At 43.1% G+C, this 13,142-nt stretch overlaps 1 protein-coding gene across 1 annotated transcript in view; it reads right to left on the bottom strand.

The window, feature by feature from the left end:
• LOC138473264 (pancreatic triacylglycerol lipase-like) overlaps window positions 1–9,957 on the bottom strand; it is a 393,166-nt gene extending 383,209 nt beyond the window's left edge. The window contains exons 1-2 of the mRNA XM_069611903.1: window positions 9,891–9,957; window positions 6,479–6,624 (exon numbers count right to left, since the gene is read on the bottom strand). Coding sequence (XP_069468004.1) covers window positions 6,479–6,624; window positions 9,891–9,957 — 213 coding nt within the window. The remainder of the gene's footprint in view (window positions 1–6,478; window positions 6,625–9,890) is intronic.
• Window positions 9,958–13,142: the final 3,185 nt, after the last annotated feature.

Raw genomic sequence — 13,142 nt, 5'->3', positions numbered from 1 at the left:
ACCTAGGTATAGATGGTTATGAGTCGCAAGTGGCTTTGGGGTGTTGATGATCCTTTGGAGTGGGCTGGCATGCATATGGCTGTGGATTTCGTGTGCTCATTGAAGTGAGTTGTTCGAATGTAGTTCTGATGGCCATTCTGTTCTTGTTCTTTTCTTTTGGTTGACAGGTATCTCCTCCCCTTTTGCCACTGCCATCTGTATGCCACTCCTGCAGATGGATTTTACTCCCGACACCTGCTGCTTCGTGTTAATCGGTGGAGCAGCATTACGATCTTATGGGACGATCGCCAGTGGCCCACATGCCCTTACGCAGTACTGGTGGCTCGGAGCAACATTTCGGCCTTTCAGCTGGACTAGTGCCTCCCCATTGGGACGGCCCTGCGGTTGTGTGCGCTTCCTTTTTGCCTTTTCGTACGTGATTGTGGCTCTGTGTACCATGATGGGACAGGGCGTCACACAAGTAGTGGCTGGTCTTTTCTTGCGGATGCAGCCCACAATGGTGAAATGTGTTTTGGAGTTCATGGCCTGATGGCTGTATGGGCTTGGTGATTTTGTTGTGCATTAAATTTCTATTCTGATTTGGGCCGTGTAGCGTTTTTCTTTGCAAGTGATGTGGCATGTGCCTATATGTGGGGCGATGTATTGTGAGGAGATCTGCATTGGGTTCCTGCTTCGGGGTTTAGTTGCGTGGTACTGTGCTGGGCGCGTTTGCCTACTGAGCCCGTGAGGTCAGGGATGGGGGCTGCCTATATGACAGTTTGGATGTTGTCATGCTCAGGGGCGGGGGATTGGGTTTTGTGTGACAGATGGCGGTCAGCCAGGTGGACTGGTGGAATGATGTTATTTTCGGAATGTTGCTGGTCACAGGTGCCTGTGTTTGCGTGCGTTTCGGGGGGGGGGGACTGTGGTCATGTCCATTGGGATGGCTTCTGTATTCGTGCCATCTGTGCCCTGCAGCTCCCATTGGCCCCTGTTGTGTTTCTTTTGTTCGTTGGCATGCATGGGTGCTTTGTACATTTCAATGGTTGCATTGTGACTTCATTGCACCTACAGGGAGTTGTACTTTGTGGGCAGGGAGCGGTGTACAGGCACTCAGTGGGGCCGTTTACGGTTGATTCGCGATGCCGTACTTCTCGCCATGGCGGAATGGTCCATTCCGCCATGCCTGATGGCGTTAGGTACATGTCCGCTAGGGTCGGAATTGGCGTACCGTTGCACCATGGTGGTGTTTGCGGTTTGGCATGGCGCGCGCGCGCGTGCTTAGTGCAGTTAGCGTTGGCGTTCACTACGGTGTCGCTAATGGCTTCGTACTTTGCGGTGACGGGTCATAGTCGCACCGAGCGCTATTCGATGGCGGTATTGCATTTCCGCCATCGTTTTCCCCTTTCCGCCAGGGTCGTAATGAGGGCCAATGTATTCGGTAAGGCCTACCATGACAGGCCAAAACAATTCCTTAACATTTCAATCGTGGCAAACCCATAACAATGTGCTAATCAACTAACTGTATTTCCTCCTTTCCTTCCTCTTTTTCTTCCTCTACTGAAACTCTATGTTAAATCATTTTTTATAACTGAACATAATATGCGAACCATATGTTTTTTTTCCTGAAACCTGCTTATATGGGTTTTAAATTAATGATTCACATCTATCACCAAATGCAACAACATATGTCACAATGTCACAATATGTCACACTATATTGCTATTTCACGATCTTTGGCCAATGTAACCAACTTTAACAATTCAGCCTTGATAAAGACCCTGAGTGGTCGAAACACGTGTCAGCTGACAACTTAAAATCACGATTTAAAGTAAAAAACAAAATACAAATCACTTGAAACTGGCATAAAGAATTAGAATCATTCATTTCACAGTGCAAGATAGCTGGGTAAACACAAATAGTAGGTTATCTCTACACATATTTAGATTCAGTGCATGGATGTGAGAATATCTCAGGAGGGATAGGCTAGCTCTGTTTTAGGGATGGAGGTGGCCCTCCCGTGGTTAATAAGCTGATCTTAAATATTGTCTTAAACAGCGCAAGTGATGGCTTGACTTTCATGTTCGGGGGAGGCCTCTTTCTAATAGAGTGGGGTGAGTCGAGAGACAGAGAGGAAACAGGACGATGCAAAAGGAGAGCGGGAAACAAAGTTTAAGGAGAGAGGATGACTGCATAGATTGAGGAGGAGAATAGAGGGAAGTACAGCCAGCAATGTGGAGAGGGGAGGCAAGACCATGGATAGATTTATAGACATAGGGCCTCATTACACGGTAGGCAGTAAACCATGGCGCTATTAGCGCCATGGTTCATGCCGGTAATTTACCGGTACCGCCTTGGTGGAAAGGGGAATTACCGCCCTATTCCAAGGTTGGGAAGGCGGCAATTCCTCCTTCCTCCATTGCCTTTCCCTATTCCCATTTTTGCCCCATAGGGCATAATGGGAATGGGGAAGGCGCTAATTACGGTACCGCGAATTGCGGTACTGTAATAAGCACCCCGGTTCCTTTGCGGGTTCGTTTTTTAACGCCTGCTAAAAGCAGGCGTTAATGTACCAACCCGCAAAGGGACCTCGTAGTAAGGCTGTAAGGGTTTACCGGTACGGGTAAAATACCGGTAGCGGTAAACCTTTACCGCCTACCGTGTAATGAGGCCCATAGAGTAGGAATTTAAAGAGAGCGAGTGTACATTGAGAGCCATCCAGCATGATGTTGGGGTGTGGAAGTGGGGCAGCATCTTAGTAGGTTGAGGAGGAAACATGCAGCGAAGTTGAGAACCTTTCTGAGTGGGAGATTAGAAGTAGGATCTAGGCCAATTAGTCAAGCTTACTGAGGACAAAGGTTGAGATGAGGGAATTAGTAGAGTGAAAGGTGAGTTGCAGGTTGTCTTCATGTTGGGGATGTAAATCCTGGTGAAATGGCATTTGCCATCATGAACTGTTGGATCCATGGGTCGTTGTTGAATGGGACACAAGGCTGTAAACCTGGGGGAAGGAGTGAGGCGGACAGGAGGGAAGCAGATGGGGAAAAGGAAGAGTGATTGGCATTGGAGGCAGAGAGAAAGATGACTTCTGTTTTGGATGAGTTTTTCTCCTTCAGTGGTAAATGGCAGTGAGGCAGACGGTTATGCATTCAGAAAGGTCAGGGTTGAAGGAAGAAAAGGAGAAAAAGATGTCAGGGCCTTCTTCAAAGAAGTGATAGTGGAAGCAAAGGGATGAGAGATGTTTGTCCCGACAGGAGGCATAGAGGGTGAAGAGGAGTGGGCTCAGGACAGGACCTTGCTGGAATCATACAGGCAATCATTCCCAGGCTGGGAGTGTACGGGGACAGCAAGATAATATTTGGGTTCAAGGGGTAATCTAAGTCTCAATGACAGAATGGGAAGAAAAGCTGTGTCCCCCCCCCAGACTTAATCATATAAAATGGGCAGATAACCACATGTCAAGTAATTGGCAGCCCAGTGTTAGAATGTTCAGATAACACCGCCACGAGTAACAATCACAGCCTCAGTGTCAGAATGGGCAAATAACCACATCCCAAGTAATCACACAGCCCGCTGTTAGAATGGGCAGCTAAGACCACCACAAGTATCAGTCACAACCTCAGTGTTAGAACGGGCAGATAACACTGCCACAAATATCAGTCACAGACTCACTGTTAGAATGGGCAGATAACCACATCTTAAGTAATCACACAGGCCAGTGTTAGAATCTCCCCCCCCCGCCCCCATCTGTCTGTTTTCCCTTCCATCCTTTCCTTTCTTCTTTTTTAATAAGAGTTAGGCCATTTAATTGCCTTAATTAGTTCACCAATTAAAATGTGATATCTGTGGACTCAACCAAGGGCTCCACATGAAATGGAGGAACAGAGATGCAGTAATGCTTCCTTGTGTTTCCTCTTTTAAAGTAATTAAAACATTTTCGAGTTAGGGCTACTATGGAGCCGAGATAATTTGGACTAGCTGGAGTGATGAACAGCTTCCTTACTTTGCCCCGATGCTACATTAACTCTTTCAAAGTGACCTCTAGATTTGTTTGTGGTTCGCTAATGTTTGTATATTTGCAATAGTCTAAATGTGTTTGTTGTAGAGAGATAATAATGTTTACACGTGTATTATAATGATCCTGAACCCATGAAATGTATTAGATCTGCTTTCACATTTTACATTTGTCCTTTTGTCCATTTTGTTGTAGGATTGGTCTGGTCGATCAACCCTTGGGGTACTAAGTCTTTGTTGACTTTTTGTGAAGAAATATTATCCTGAAGCTGGCCGATTTAAAGAAAGAAGCTAAGACATTAGAGATAGTGTCTGAAGCAAAATATGGCCGAAACATGTCGACAGTCATCTGAAATACCCATTTATACTGACTGTGGGATTTTGTTGCAAACAAAGTGTTTTTCCAATAATATCTACATTTTGTGTTGCTTACACCCCGTGTTTTTTTCATTGTGTTTTGTCTCTTTTTTTTATCAAAAAAAGTTTTTATTAATGTGGAACTGCTGGATTGTTTGAAATGTGTAATATTATATATGTGGCAATGTGTGCCTTTTTATCCATACACAATATGTGATAATTAAATTGAATTGGTTTTTGTAACTACTGTTTATGTGTCGGGTTCATGATGTTTTATAATAATATTACATTATTATTTAAATTTTAATTATTGATTATATTACATCAATATGGTAGGTGTTTAATCATCAATTGTTGGTCACTTTGAAACATTAAGGAAAAGGAAAGGGGGGTAATTAGACTCACCTTATGTTTTTCTCTTTAGAGTTAGCTCCCTTTGAGTTCTAATCTCCCCGAGAAAAAACGTTGGGAACTTTACCTGTATTTGGTAACACAGTGTTAGAATGGACAGATAACACAGCCACAGTATCAGTCACAGCCTCAGTGTTAGAATGACCAGATAACACTGCCACAGTATCAGCCACAGCCTCGGTGTTAGAATGACCAGATAACACTGCCACAGTATCAGTCACAGCCTCAGTGTTAGAATGGACAGATAACACAGCCACAGTATCAGTCACAGCCTCAGTGTTAGAATGGTCAGATATCCACATCTTAAGTGATCACACAGGCCAGTGTTGGAATGGACAGAACAGCACCACCCCACTGGTATTATTATTATTATTAGCGCTTTTCAGAGGTAACAACAGAGCAGATATACAGCAGGGGGTGGGCTACAGAGGGGCACAGAGGAGGGGTATAGCTGTACCGGGTGGTGGGGAGTAGAGTGGCGGGCAGCGTCTTGCGAATCAGGTGGTGCGAGGGGGTATGTTATGACCTAGGTGTTGAGGCAGAAAGACTCCTTGAAGAGGTGGGCCTTGAGTTATATTCTGAATTGTAGGAGCATGGGGCCGAGTCTGATGCAGACAGGGAGGAGGTTCCATAGTCTTGGGGCTTAGGCTGAGAAGGCCTGTTTTACTGGTGATAACAGCCCGGTGTTAGAATGAGCAGTTCATTCCCTGCACACTATTAATTGCAGCCCCTGGTTCAGACCAGCCAGACAAACACTTTCCTGGTATTAATCACAGCCCTGATGATGGAATGTGTAAATTACTTCTCCCCTGGCATTACTGGTAGCCCCAGTGGTAGTGCAGTCAGACATATCCTTAATACCAATATTAATTACCGCCTATGTGGTCAGGCAGTCTGATCACACTTTTGCAGCATTATTCTTAGCACCAGTGGAAGATGGTTCGGAAATACTCCATTGGCTAGTGATACTCCAATTATGCCACTGGGCTCATTACGAGTTTTGTTGTAGCTCAGCGGTAATACCACCAAAATACCACCCAATAGTATTACCATTACCGCCACTTGGTCCAGCAGTATTACCACTGGAGGTATTACCTCTGGCATTAATGCTGCCAGATTACAAGTGGCTGTTTTAGCAGTGTAAATCCCCATTGGGGATTTTCTACCGATATCACCTTCGGTGGAATTACCGGATGGCAATACTGCCAAACATTAAGGTAAAGGAAAGGGGGTTAATTAGACTCACCTTATGTTTTTCTCTTTAGAGTTAGCTCCAGATAACACAGCCACAGTATCAGTGTGTTATCTGTCCATTGTTTTAGGTAAAGTGTAGGAGTTACCTCCAGGTGGCGGTAACTAATCCACTTTACGGCCAAAAATCAGTGTTATTGCCATCCGATAATTCCGACAGAGATAACATTGAGGGAATAATGGTGGTAAATGGAATAACTTCCACTTTTTTCCTGCACCGCCAAACTCGTAATGAAGCCCACTATACTGGTATTTTATGCAAACTTAATGCCACCAGTGACATTCCTTTTCACTGCCCAATACAGAGAGGCTATGGGCCAGGAGATCGATGATGTGGGGATGGATGGGTAAGGTGTGCACAGACGGTACCCTTTAGTAACAGAGACACATACATACAACCCTAATCATTACAGACCCTAGTAGTTGAACCCTTATACAACCCCACCTTAGATAGAAAACGTCTTACCTGAAAGCTATTTTGATTTTGTTGGGTATAGAGTAGGAAACGAGTATTTATTTTTTCTGGAGACCAGGGTAATTGTCCAATTGGTCTTTCCACTGTCCCGGCCCATGGTTTACTATCAGAGAAGCATCCTAGACGGTCATAGCAAACTTCAGCTCCTGTGGAATATAATGACTGAGGTTTAATGTATGGTCCCATGGGTTCTTCAGCTGTGCCACATTCAATTTAGATATATTTCATGCAAAGTGTGATATGCACTCATTATCAATGCAAACTTAGACCACCTGCCTCACTTTTGAAGTCAGTGTACATTATATGTTGACAATTAATAGAGAAGTAGCACCCCTTAAACAAGAAAAATCATATTAACATAGCATTCTCCCAACCCTCCGTCCACATGGCAGGTGATGTTAAGGTTTGGAATTAGATTTTCTGGGAATATTAGTAGAGTGATAAAAAGAGGGCCAGAAAAGAGAAAAAGTGATGCCACACTCACAATATCATTGACAATAGTGTGCGCCAATTTATTTAGGCACCCTGTGATGACATCAGTACTTATATTGTTAAATGCATGGTTGATCATGCCAATTCCATCTAGATGAATATCCCATGACAATTCCATCCAGATGAATATCCCATGCCAGTTCCATCCAGATGAATATCCCATGACAATTCTATCCAGATGAATATTGCATACCAACCGTGTGGCTACTGCGCAGGATCCCTATACAAATTATTCAAAAGGACCCTCACTCATTAGTGACTTTTCCAAAACATCCAATTATTATTGGATTTGACCAAGTGGGCTGCTTTGGAAATTTTTCTACGTCGAGGGTGACGTTATCGGGTATACAAGTAGCACGCGCGGCGCCCGTTGGCCTCAGTTCTGTTTTTCCCCTCTTGTTCTATTGTATAGATAGTGTAGGTAGCCAGGTGTCAGCCTTGCGAGAGTTGAAGTAGTAATAACACCAGAAAAACTACAGAGGGGTAGGATGGGAGGGCGATGAGGAATACTTCGGAGGAACATCCAGTCGAAAGAATGTTAACGGTTGGTAAGTAACTTGTTCTTGGAATGGATTGTGTCCTTCAACGTATTCCTCATCTTAGATAGACTCTCGAAGCAGTGTAAAGCTTTTTTGGAGGAGGGAGTAGAATTTTAATATTATTATTATTATTATGTATATTTTTTTATTATTTTTTTTTATATAGCTGAATACAGCACTGCTATACCAAAAGCAAGCTCTATAGAGTGGGAAGCATCCAGATTGTAGAATTTAGAAAATGTGTGCGGCGAAGATCACGTCGCCGCTTCACAAATAGATTTGATGGGAACACCTCTTTGAAGGGCTGTTGAAGATTCAATGCCTCTGGTTGAATGAGCCCTCAAGCCTTCTGGTGATCTTTGCCCGCCAATCCGTAGCATTCTGAGATGCAAAGCACAATCCAACGTGATAGGGTTTGTTTTGACACCGATTGACCCAACTTACTTCCGGTGTAGCCAATGAAAAGTTGATCGTCCACTCTAAGCTTGGAGAGCCTAGAAATGTAAAAGCTTAGAGCTCTTCTCAAGTCCAGCCTGTGCAATCTTTCCTCCTCCTTGCTGGGATGAGGTGGAGGATAGAACACAGGCAGAATGATCTTTTGATTCAAATGTAAATCAGACACAACTTTAGGTAAGAATGAGGGTTTAACCTCCTGATGACTTGAGGAATGACGGGACTTGAGGAATGACAGGGATCGGAGGGAATCCGTATAGCAGTGGGAAGTTCCACTCCACCACGAATGCGTCCCCTAGGGATCCTCTCGGGGGAAATTCCCTTGAGCAATACCTTTCGCACTTCTGGTTGATTCCGGTCGCATACAGGTTTACTTGAGGGGTTCCCCAAAGGGCGAAGATCTCCTGAAGGACTTCCTGAGCCAGTTTGCACTCGTGGGGCACAGTACTCTGCCTGCTCAGAGCGTACGCCATCATATTCTCCTCCCCGGCTAGATGAACTGCTGATAAGGAGATTCCTTCCTGAATTCCCCCATACCTGAGCCGCATAGCCTCTCTGCACAGAGGTAGTGACCCTACACCTCCTCTTTTATTTAGGTAATGCCTGGCCACTGTGTTATCCATCATTATCAGGACATTTTTTCCCCCTGACAGATGGCAGAAAAGCCTTCGGAGCTAGTCTGATTGCTCTCAGGTCCAAAAGTTTGATGTGTAGTTTGGACTCCGCTGATTGTCAGATTGTTGGCATGAGCTCCCCACCCCATGAGTGAGGCGTCCGTCAGTACTGTAATCTCCGGCCATGGCTGCCAAAAATGTTCTCCTTTTAGGATGTTTTCTGTGCAAGTCCACCACAGAAGATCTTGTCGGATCTTCTTCGGAATCTGAAGGAGATCTGTCATTTGTCCTGAGAATTGGGACCATTGAGTCTTTAGAGCCCATTGAAGGGATCTCATTCTCAGGCGTGCTTCTGGCACTAGGAAAATACAGGATGCCATGAGGCCAAGCAACCTCAATAAGTTGTAGGCCTGGAGATTTTGTGCATTTTGAAATTTGGAAACCATCTGAAGAATTTCTTGAGCCCTCGACTTGGGAGGCGAGCTCTTTCCCAACCAAACTAACTATAACTCAAACTATAGCGAGAAATTTAGGAAGGAAGCAAACAAACAAAGAATTCAATGAGTACACAACATCATGCAGGGCGTTTCTCACTAACATGTGAAAAGAGCTAACAAAACATTGGAGCATGTTTTCTTCTGTTTAGACAGCAAATGTGAAATGGAGGCTCTAATAGCCAGTAAAATCCATCATCTGTGTATCTCCTTTGCTCTTCGCACCGTTTCCAGCTCCCTACCTAATCAGCAAGCTTAGAATGGAGGCTCTAACCATTGGAAAGGCAACGGTCTAAGCTTCCCTTTGTGTTGTGTTACTTGGCACTGTGAAAAGAGATATCAGCCCTCATTATAAGTTCCCAGGCATCCCACCGGTTATTCCGGCAGGATACAGTAGAACTATCATACCGTCTCTGCCACCTAATATCCCAGTGTTACCAGGATATTAAAGGCGCCGGAGACACTGGTAACTCCCCATTCCCATGGAGTCCCATACCGGCAAGTCAGGCATGCCAGAAGGTCACAGCCCTTACCAACAGACTTGAGGTTTGCCGGCACCTTATTTCCAGACCGGCAAACTCCTAATGAGCCTCTTGGACTAGCTCTGCCACAGGAAGCCACAAGTGAGCCTTCTCTTTATTCCCCCTGCACAAGTTCTAATAGTGTTAGAGTCCTTATCATCAGGCTCTAATGTGTGCCAACAGTCCTTCGCCCAAACCACTAATTTGGACTCCAGCCATCTGCCCCACAATAGAACCATCTGGTTGGGCTCTAACACATCCGTTGCACACTTCTCCTCTGCTCTTCTCACTGTTACCAGCTCTGTTGCCAATCAGCAACCTTGGAATGGAGGCCAGTAAAGGCAGAATTTCCATCATCAACTTTTACGTGTACATGAGACTGGGAAAGGAGACAAGAACAAGCTCGGTCACGAATCGTCGCAGGTTATTCTACACCCTTTTCTTCACCTGCACAAGCTCTAATAGCATTACATCCCTTACCACTGGGCTCTATCACATGCTAAGCAACCTTCACCCTCATTAGAGGCCCTTCCCTTCGACTTACGACCACTTACTTGGGCAGTGATCACCTACAACACAATAGAGCCCTCTGGTGCGGGGTCTAATGCTAAATAGTTTGGGACTATTTTTGTTTTTTTTATTTGTTTTTGGTTCATTCAATAAACCTTTACAAATATCAAAGAATTCATAAGCATATGTACATAAGATATTCACATGGGATAAAAACAAATCCTTGTAAAAGTAGAAATCAATGTACATAGTATCAGCAATTTTAAAATTCCATTTTCTAAGTGTATAACAAACAGAAGTACCAGTATCACATAGAAAATGGGGACATCAAAGTTCAAGGCTAAGAGAGTATCAGTTCATTCTCAATGTGTGTGAGCAATCTCACCAGTGCAAAAATAAACAGCCCATGGTGCCCCAACATCATTCTGTCCCAAAGAAGATTGAGACATTCCTCATAATTGATGGTGACAAATTTCATTAATAAATCTGTAAAGATTGTTTTAAAGTGGGGACAATCCAGAACAAGATGTTTAAGAGTTTCTTTCTTTTCAGTCCAAGGTGAGAATCGACAATTTAGTACTTAGTTTTGTCGGTTGTTTGGCAGTGAAGAATTCTTTCTTTAGTATGCTACTGATTTAGTTTAAACCTTATATAACATTTTTGATAGATGTTACTTGGGAATACCTCTAGATACTGACATTGAGGAAGGCGTTTTCTTGAGTATTTAGCATATTCCGTATAAGAGGAGTATATTTCCATCTCCGAGATCGTCTTGATCCAATCGTATTTAAACAATTTCTTTTTTACATAAAATGGTCTTGTTGTTAACTCGGTTTCATTAATATCTAGGATAGCCAGTATATTTAGGATGCCGTCTTGAAATGTTTTCATAGTGCGCATGGTATTTTGTAGTAGCATAACTTGAAACCCAGAATATAAGGAGTTTGTGGGGGGGAGCTATCATTTTAGAGTAGGTTGTAAGATTGCACCATTTTTTTCTACACGAAAGAGAGATAAACCCTAGCTCGTGGCAGATAATGCAATTAGGAATTGCCAACGAGAGCTGTAGGACAGATTTCCAAAAACATCCCTGCATTCTATCCAAGATGTTAGTCATGTTAAGAAGGCAGGCGTCCAGAGTATAGAGAAGAACACTTTCTACCTTGAGACTCCAAAAATCGAGGAGTGGTATTAGCGAGAATTTACAGTATTTACCTATATAATTTTGGCTTGAGAAAGAAGCGGTCTAATTTTAATAAGTTTTTAATGCCACATTTTGGTGGAAAAGTTACTAGTAATATGATACCTAAGGTAGATAGTTTCAGTCACAAATGGTATAATGGTATTAGCAATAGTCCATTTCTAAGGTTTACATTTCCGTTTGTTGTTGAAGACCATTATGCAAGTTTTGGTGGCATTAGGAGTCAAATTATGTTGCTTGGCAAATTGTTCAAAGAGATGGAGTTTATGTTGAAGGCCTACCGGTGTGGGGTCAAAGAAAATAACGTCATCTGGGAAGGCCAACCATTCTATGCGCACAGGACCCAACTTTATAGCAAAAAGGTGTGTATTGTGCCATGTCCTGTCTAAGTCTCTCATGTAAAGGTTAAAGAGACATGCGGCCAAGTTACAGCCTTGTTTAAGGGTTTTTTTTTTTGCTGTGGTATCGCCCTCACTGTTAACCCTGATCCTGTAAGAAGTGTCCGTATGGAGGCAAAGGATCCAATAGATTAATGGTCTAGGTATACCCATTTCATACAGCTTTTTCCAGTGCATATTCCTGATTACATTGTCGAAAGCAGACGAGATGTCTATCAAAGCCATATATGTAGGACATGAGTCCTTGTGTTTAGATTCAGCTATCATATGTGACATCACAGTGACATTTAAAGCAGCACTCATTTGCCTGCGAAAGCCAGTTTGAAATTGCGAATATAATGAGTGCTCTGCAATGTGCTTTTCTAAGTCACCCAAAATCAGAATAGCAAAATGTTTTGCCTCAGTGTCAATTAAAGAGATCGGGCTGTCATTTGCAGGATTTTTCGGATCACCCTTTTTAAAGATAGGGATAATAATTGAAGTTGTCCAGGAATGAGGGATGTTGCCAGATGTAATTGTGAGATCGAATTTGGCTTTTAAGATAGTAGCCCATAAGATTGGATCTGTTTAAAAAATGCATGGCGGGAACGCGTCACGTCCGGCTGATCGAGAAAATGTAAAATTTTTAATCGCCCCTTCTAAATCCTCTTTAGACCACTTAAGGGCACTCCTTGTGGCAGTGAAAGGTAATTGGAATTGACAATTCCTAAAGTTATCTGGAATAGTACTTATGACGGAAATATATCGAATCCAAGTTTTGTTATCAATGATATTGGAAGCAATAGGTACTGGTGTCTTGGTCTGTTTTATTATTTTCAAAATTGCATTTGAATCATAGGTACAGATAGATTTTATCAGCGAGCAATTCAAGTTGTTTAAGTGGGTTAATCGTGCCATCCGAGTTCTATTTTTATACCTTTGAAGTAACAATTTACATTGTTTTACGTAAGATCCGTTGGGGATTTGCTGATTTTTTAAATGCCTTAGGTTACGATTTTTTTCTCATTTCAGATGTTTATATTCCGGATCGAAAGGGCGGCAGAGGTTCTTGGTGGATACAGTGTACTTTGCACTAATTTCAACAATTCCATCCTTAACAATCTGTGATACATGTGCTTCAAATTGTATTAGGGAAGCAGGAGTGTTATCAAAGGTCCATGCGTTTTGGTTCAATGCCACAGAGACACGAGACGCCAGTACAGTACATAAGCCTGGGTTCCAACGTAAGGAAGTTTTGGGTCAGTGAATTTCTGGTAGTTTTGTCAAGGAAACATTATTTAAAGGATAATAACTCATGTCAATACTATGTTAGCAGGGTTGTTCAGTGCTGTAGAACATACAGAATTAAAGTCACCCCCTCCAATCAATGCAAAGTCATCAATCTCGGTATGTATGAATTCAAAACATTGATCAATTTCATCAAACATTTGTTC

The sequence above is a fragment of the Ambystoma mexicanum genome, chromosome 8 (genome assembly GCF_040938575.1).
Source record: "Ambystoma mexicanum isolate Mex_15411 chromosome 8, UKY_AmexF1_1, whole genome shotgun sequence".
Taxonomy (NCBI): Eukaryota; Metazoa; Chordata; class Amphibia; order Caudata; family Ambystomatidae; genus Ambystoma; species Ambystoma mexicanum.
This window is presented reverse-complemented; position numbering and strand designations above follow the sequence as displayed.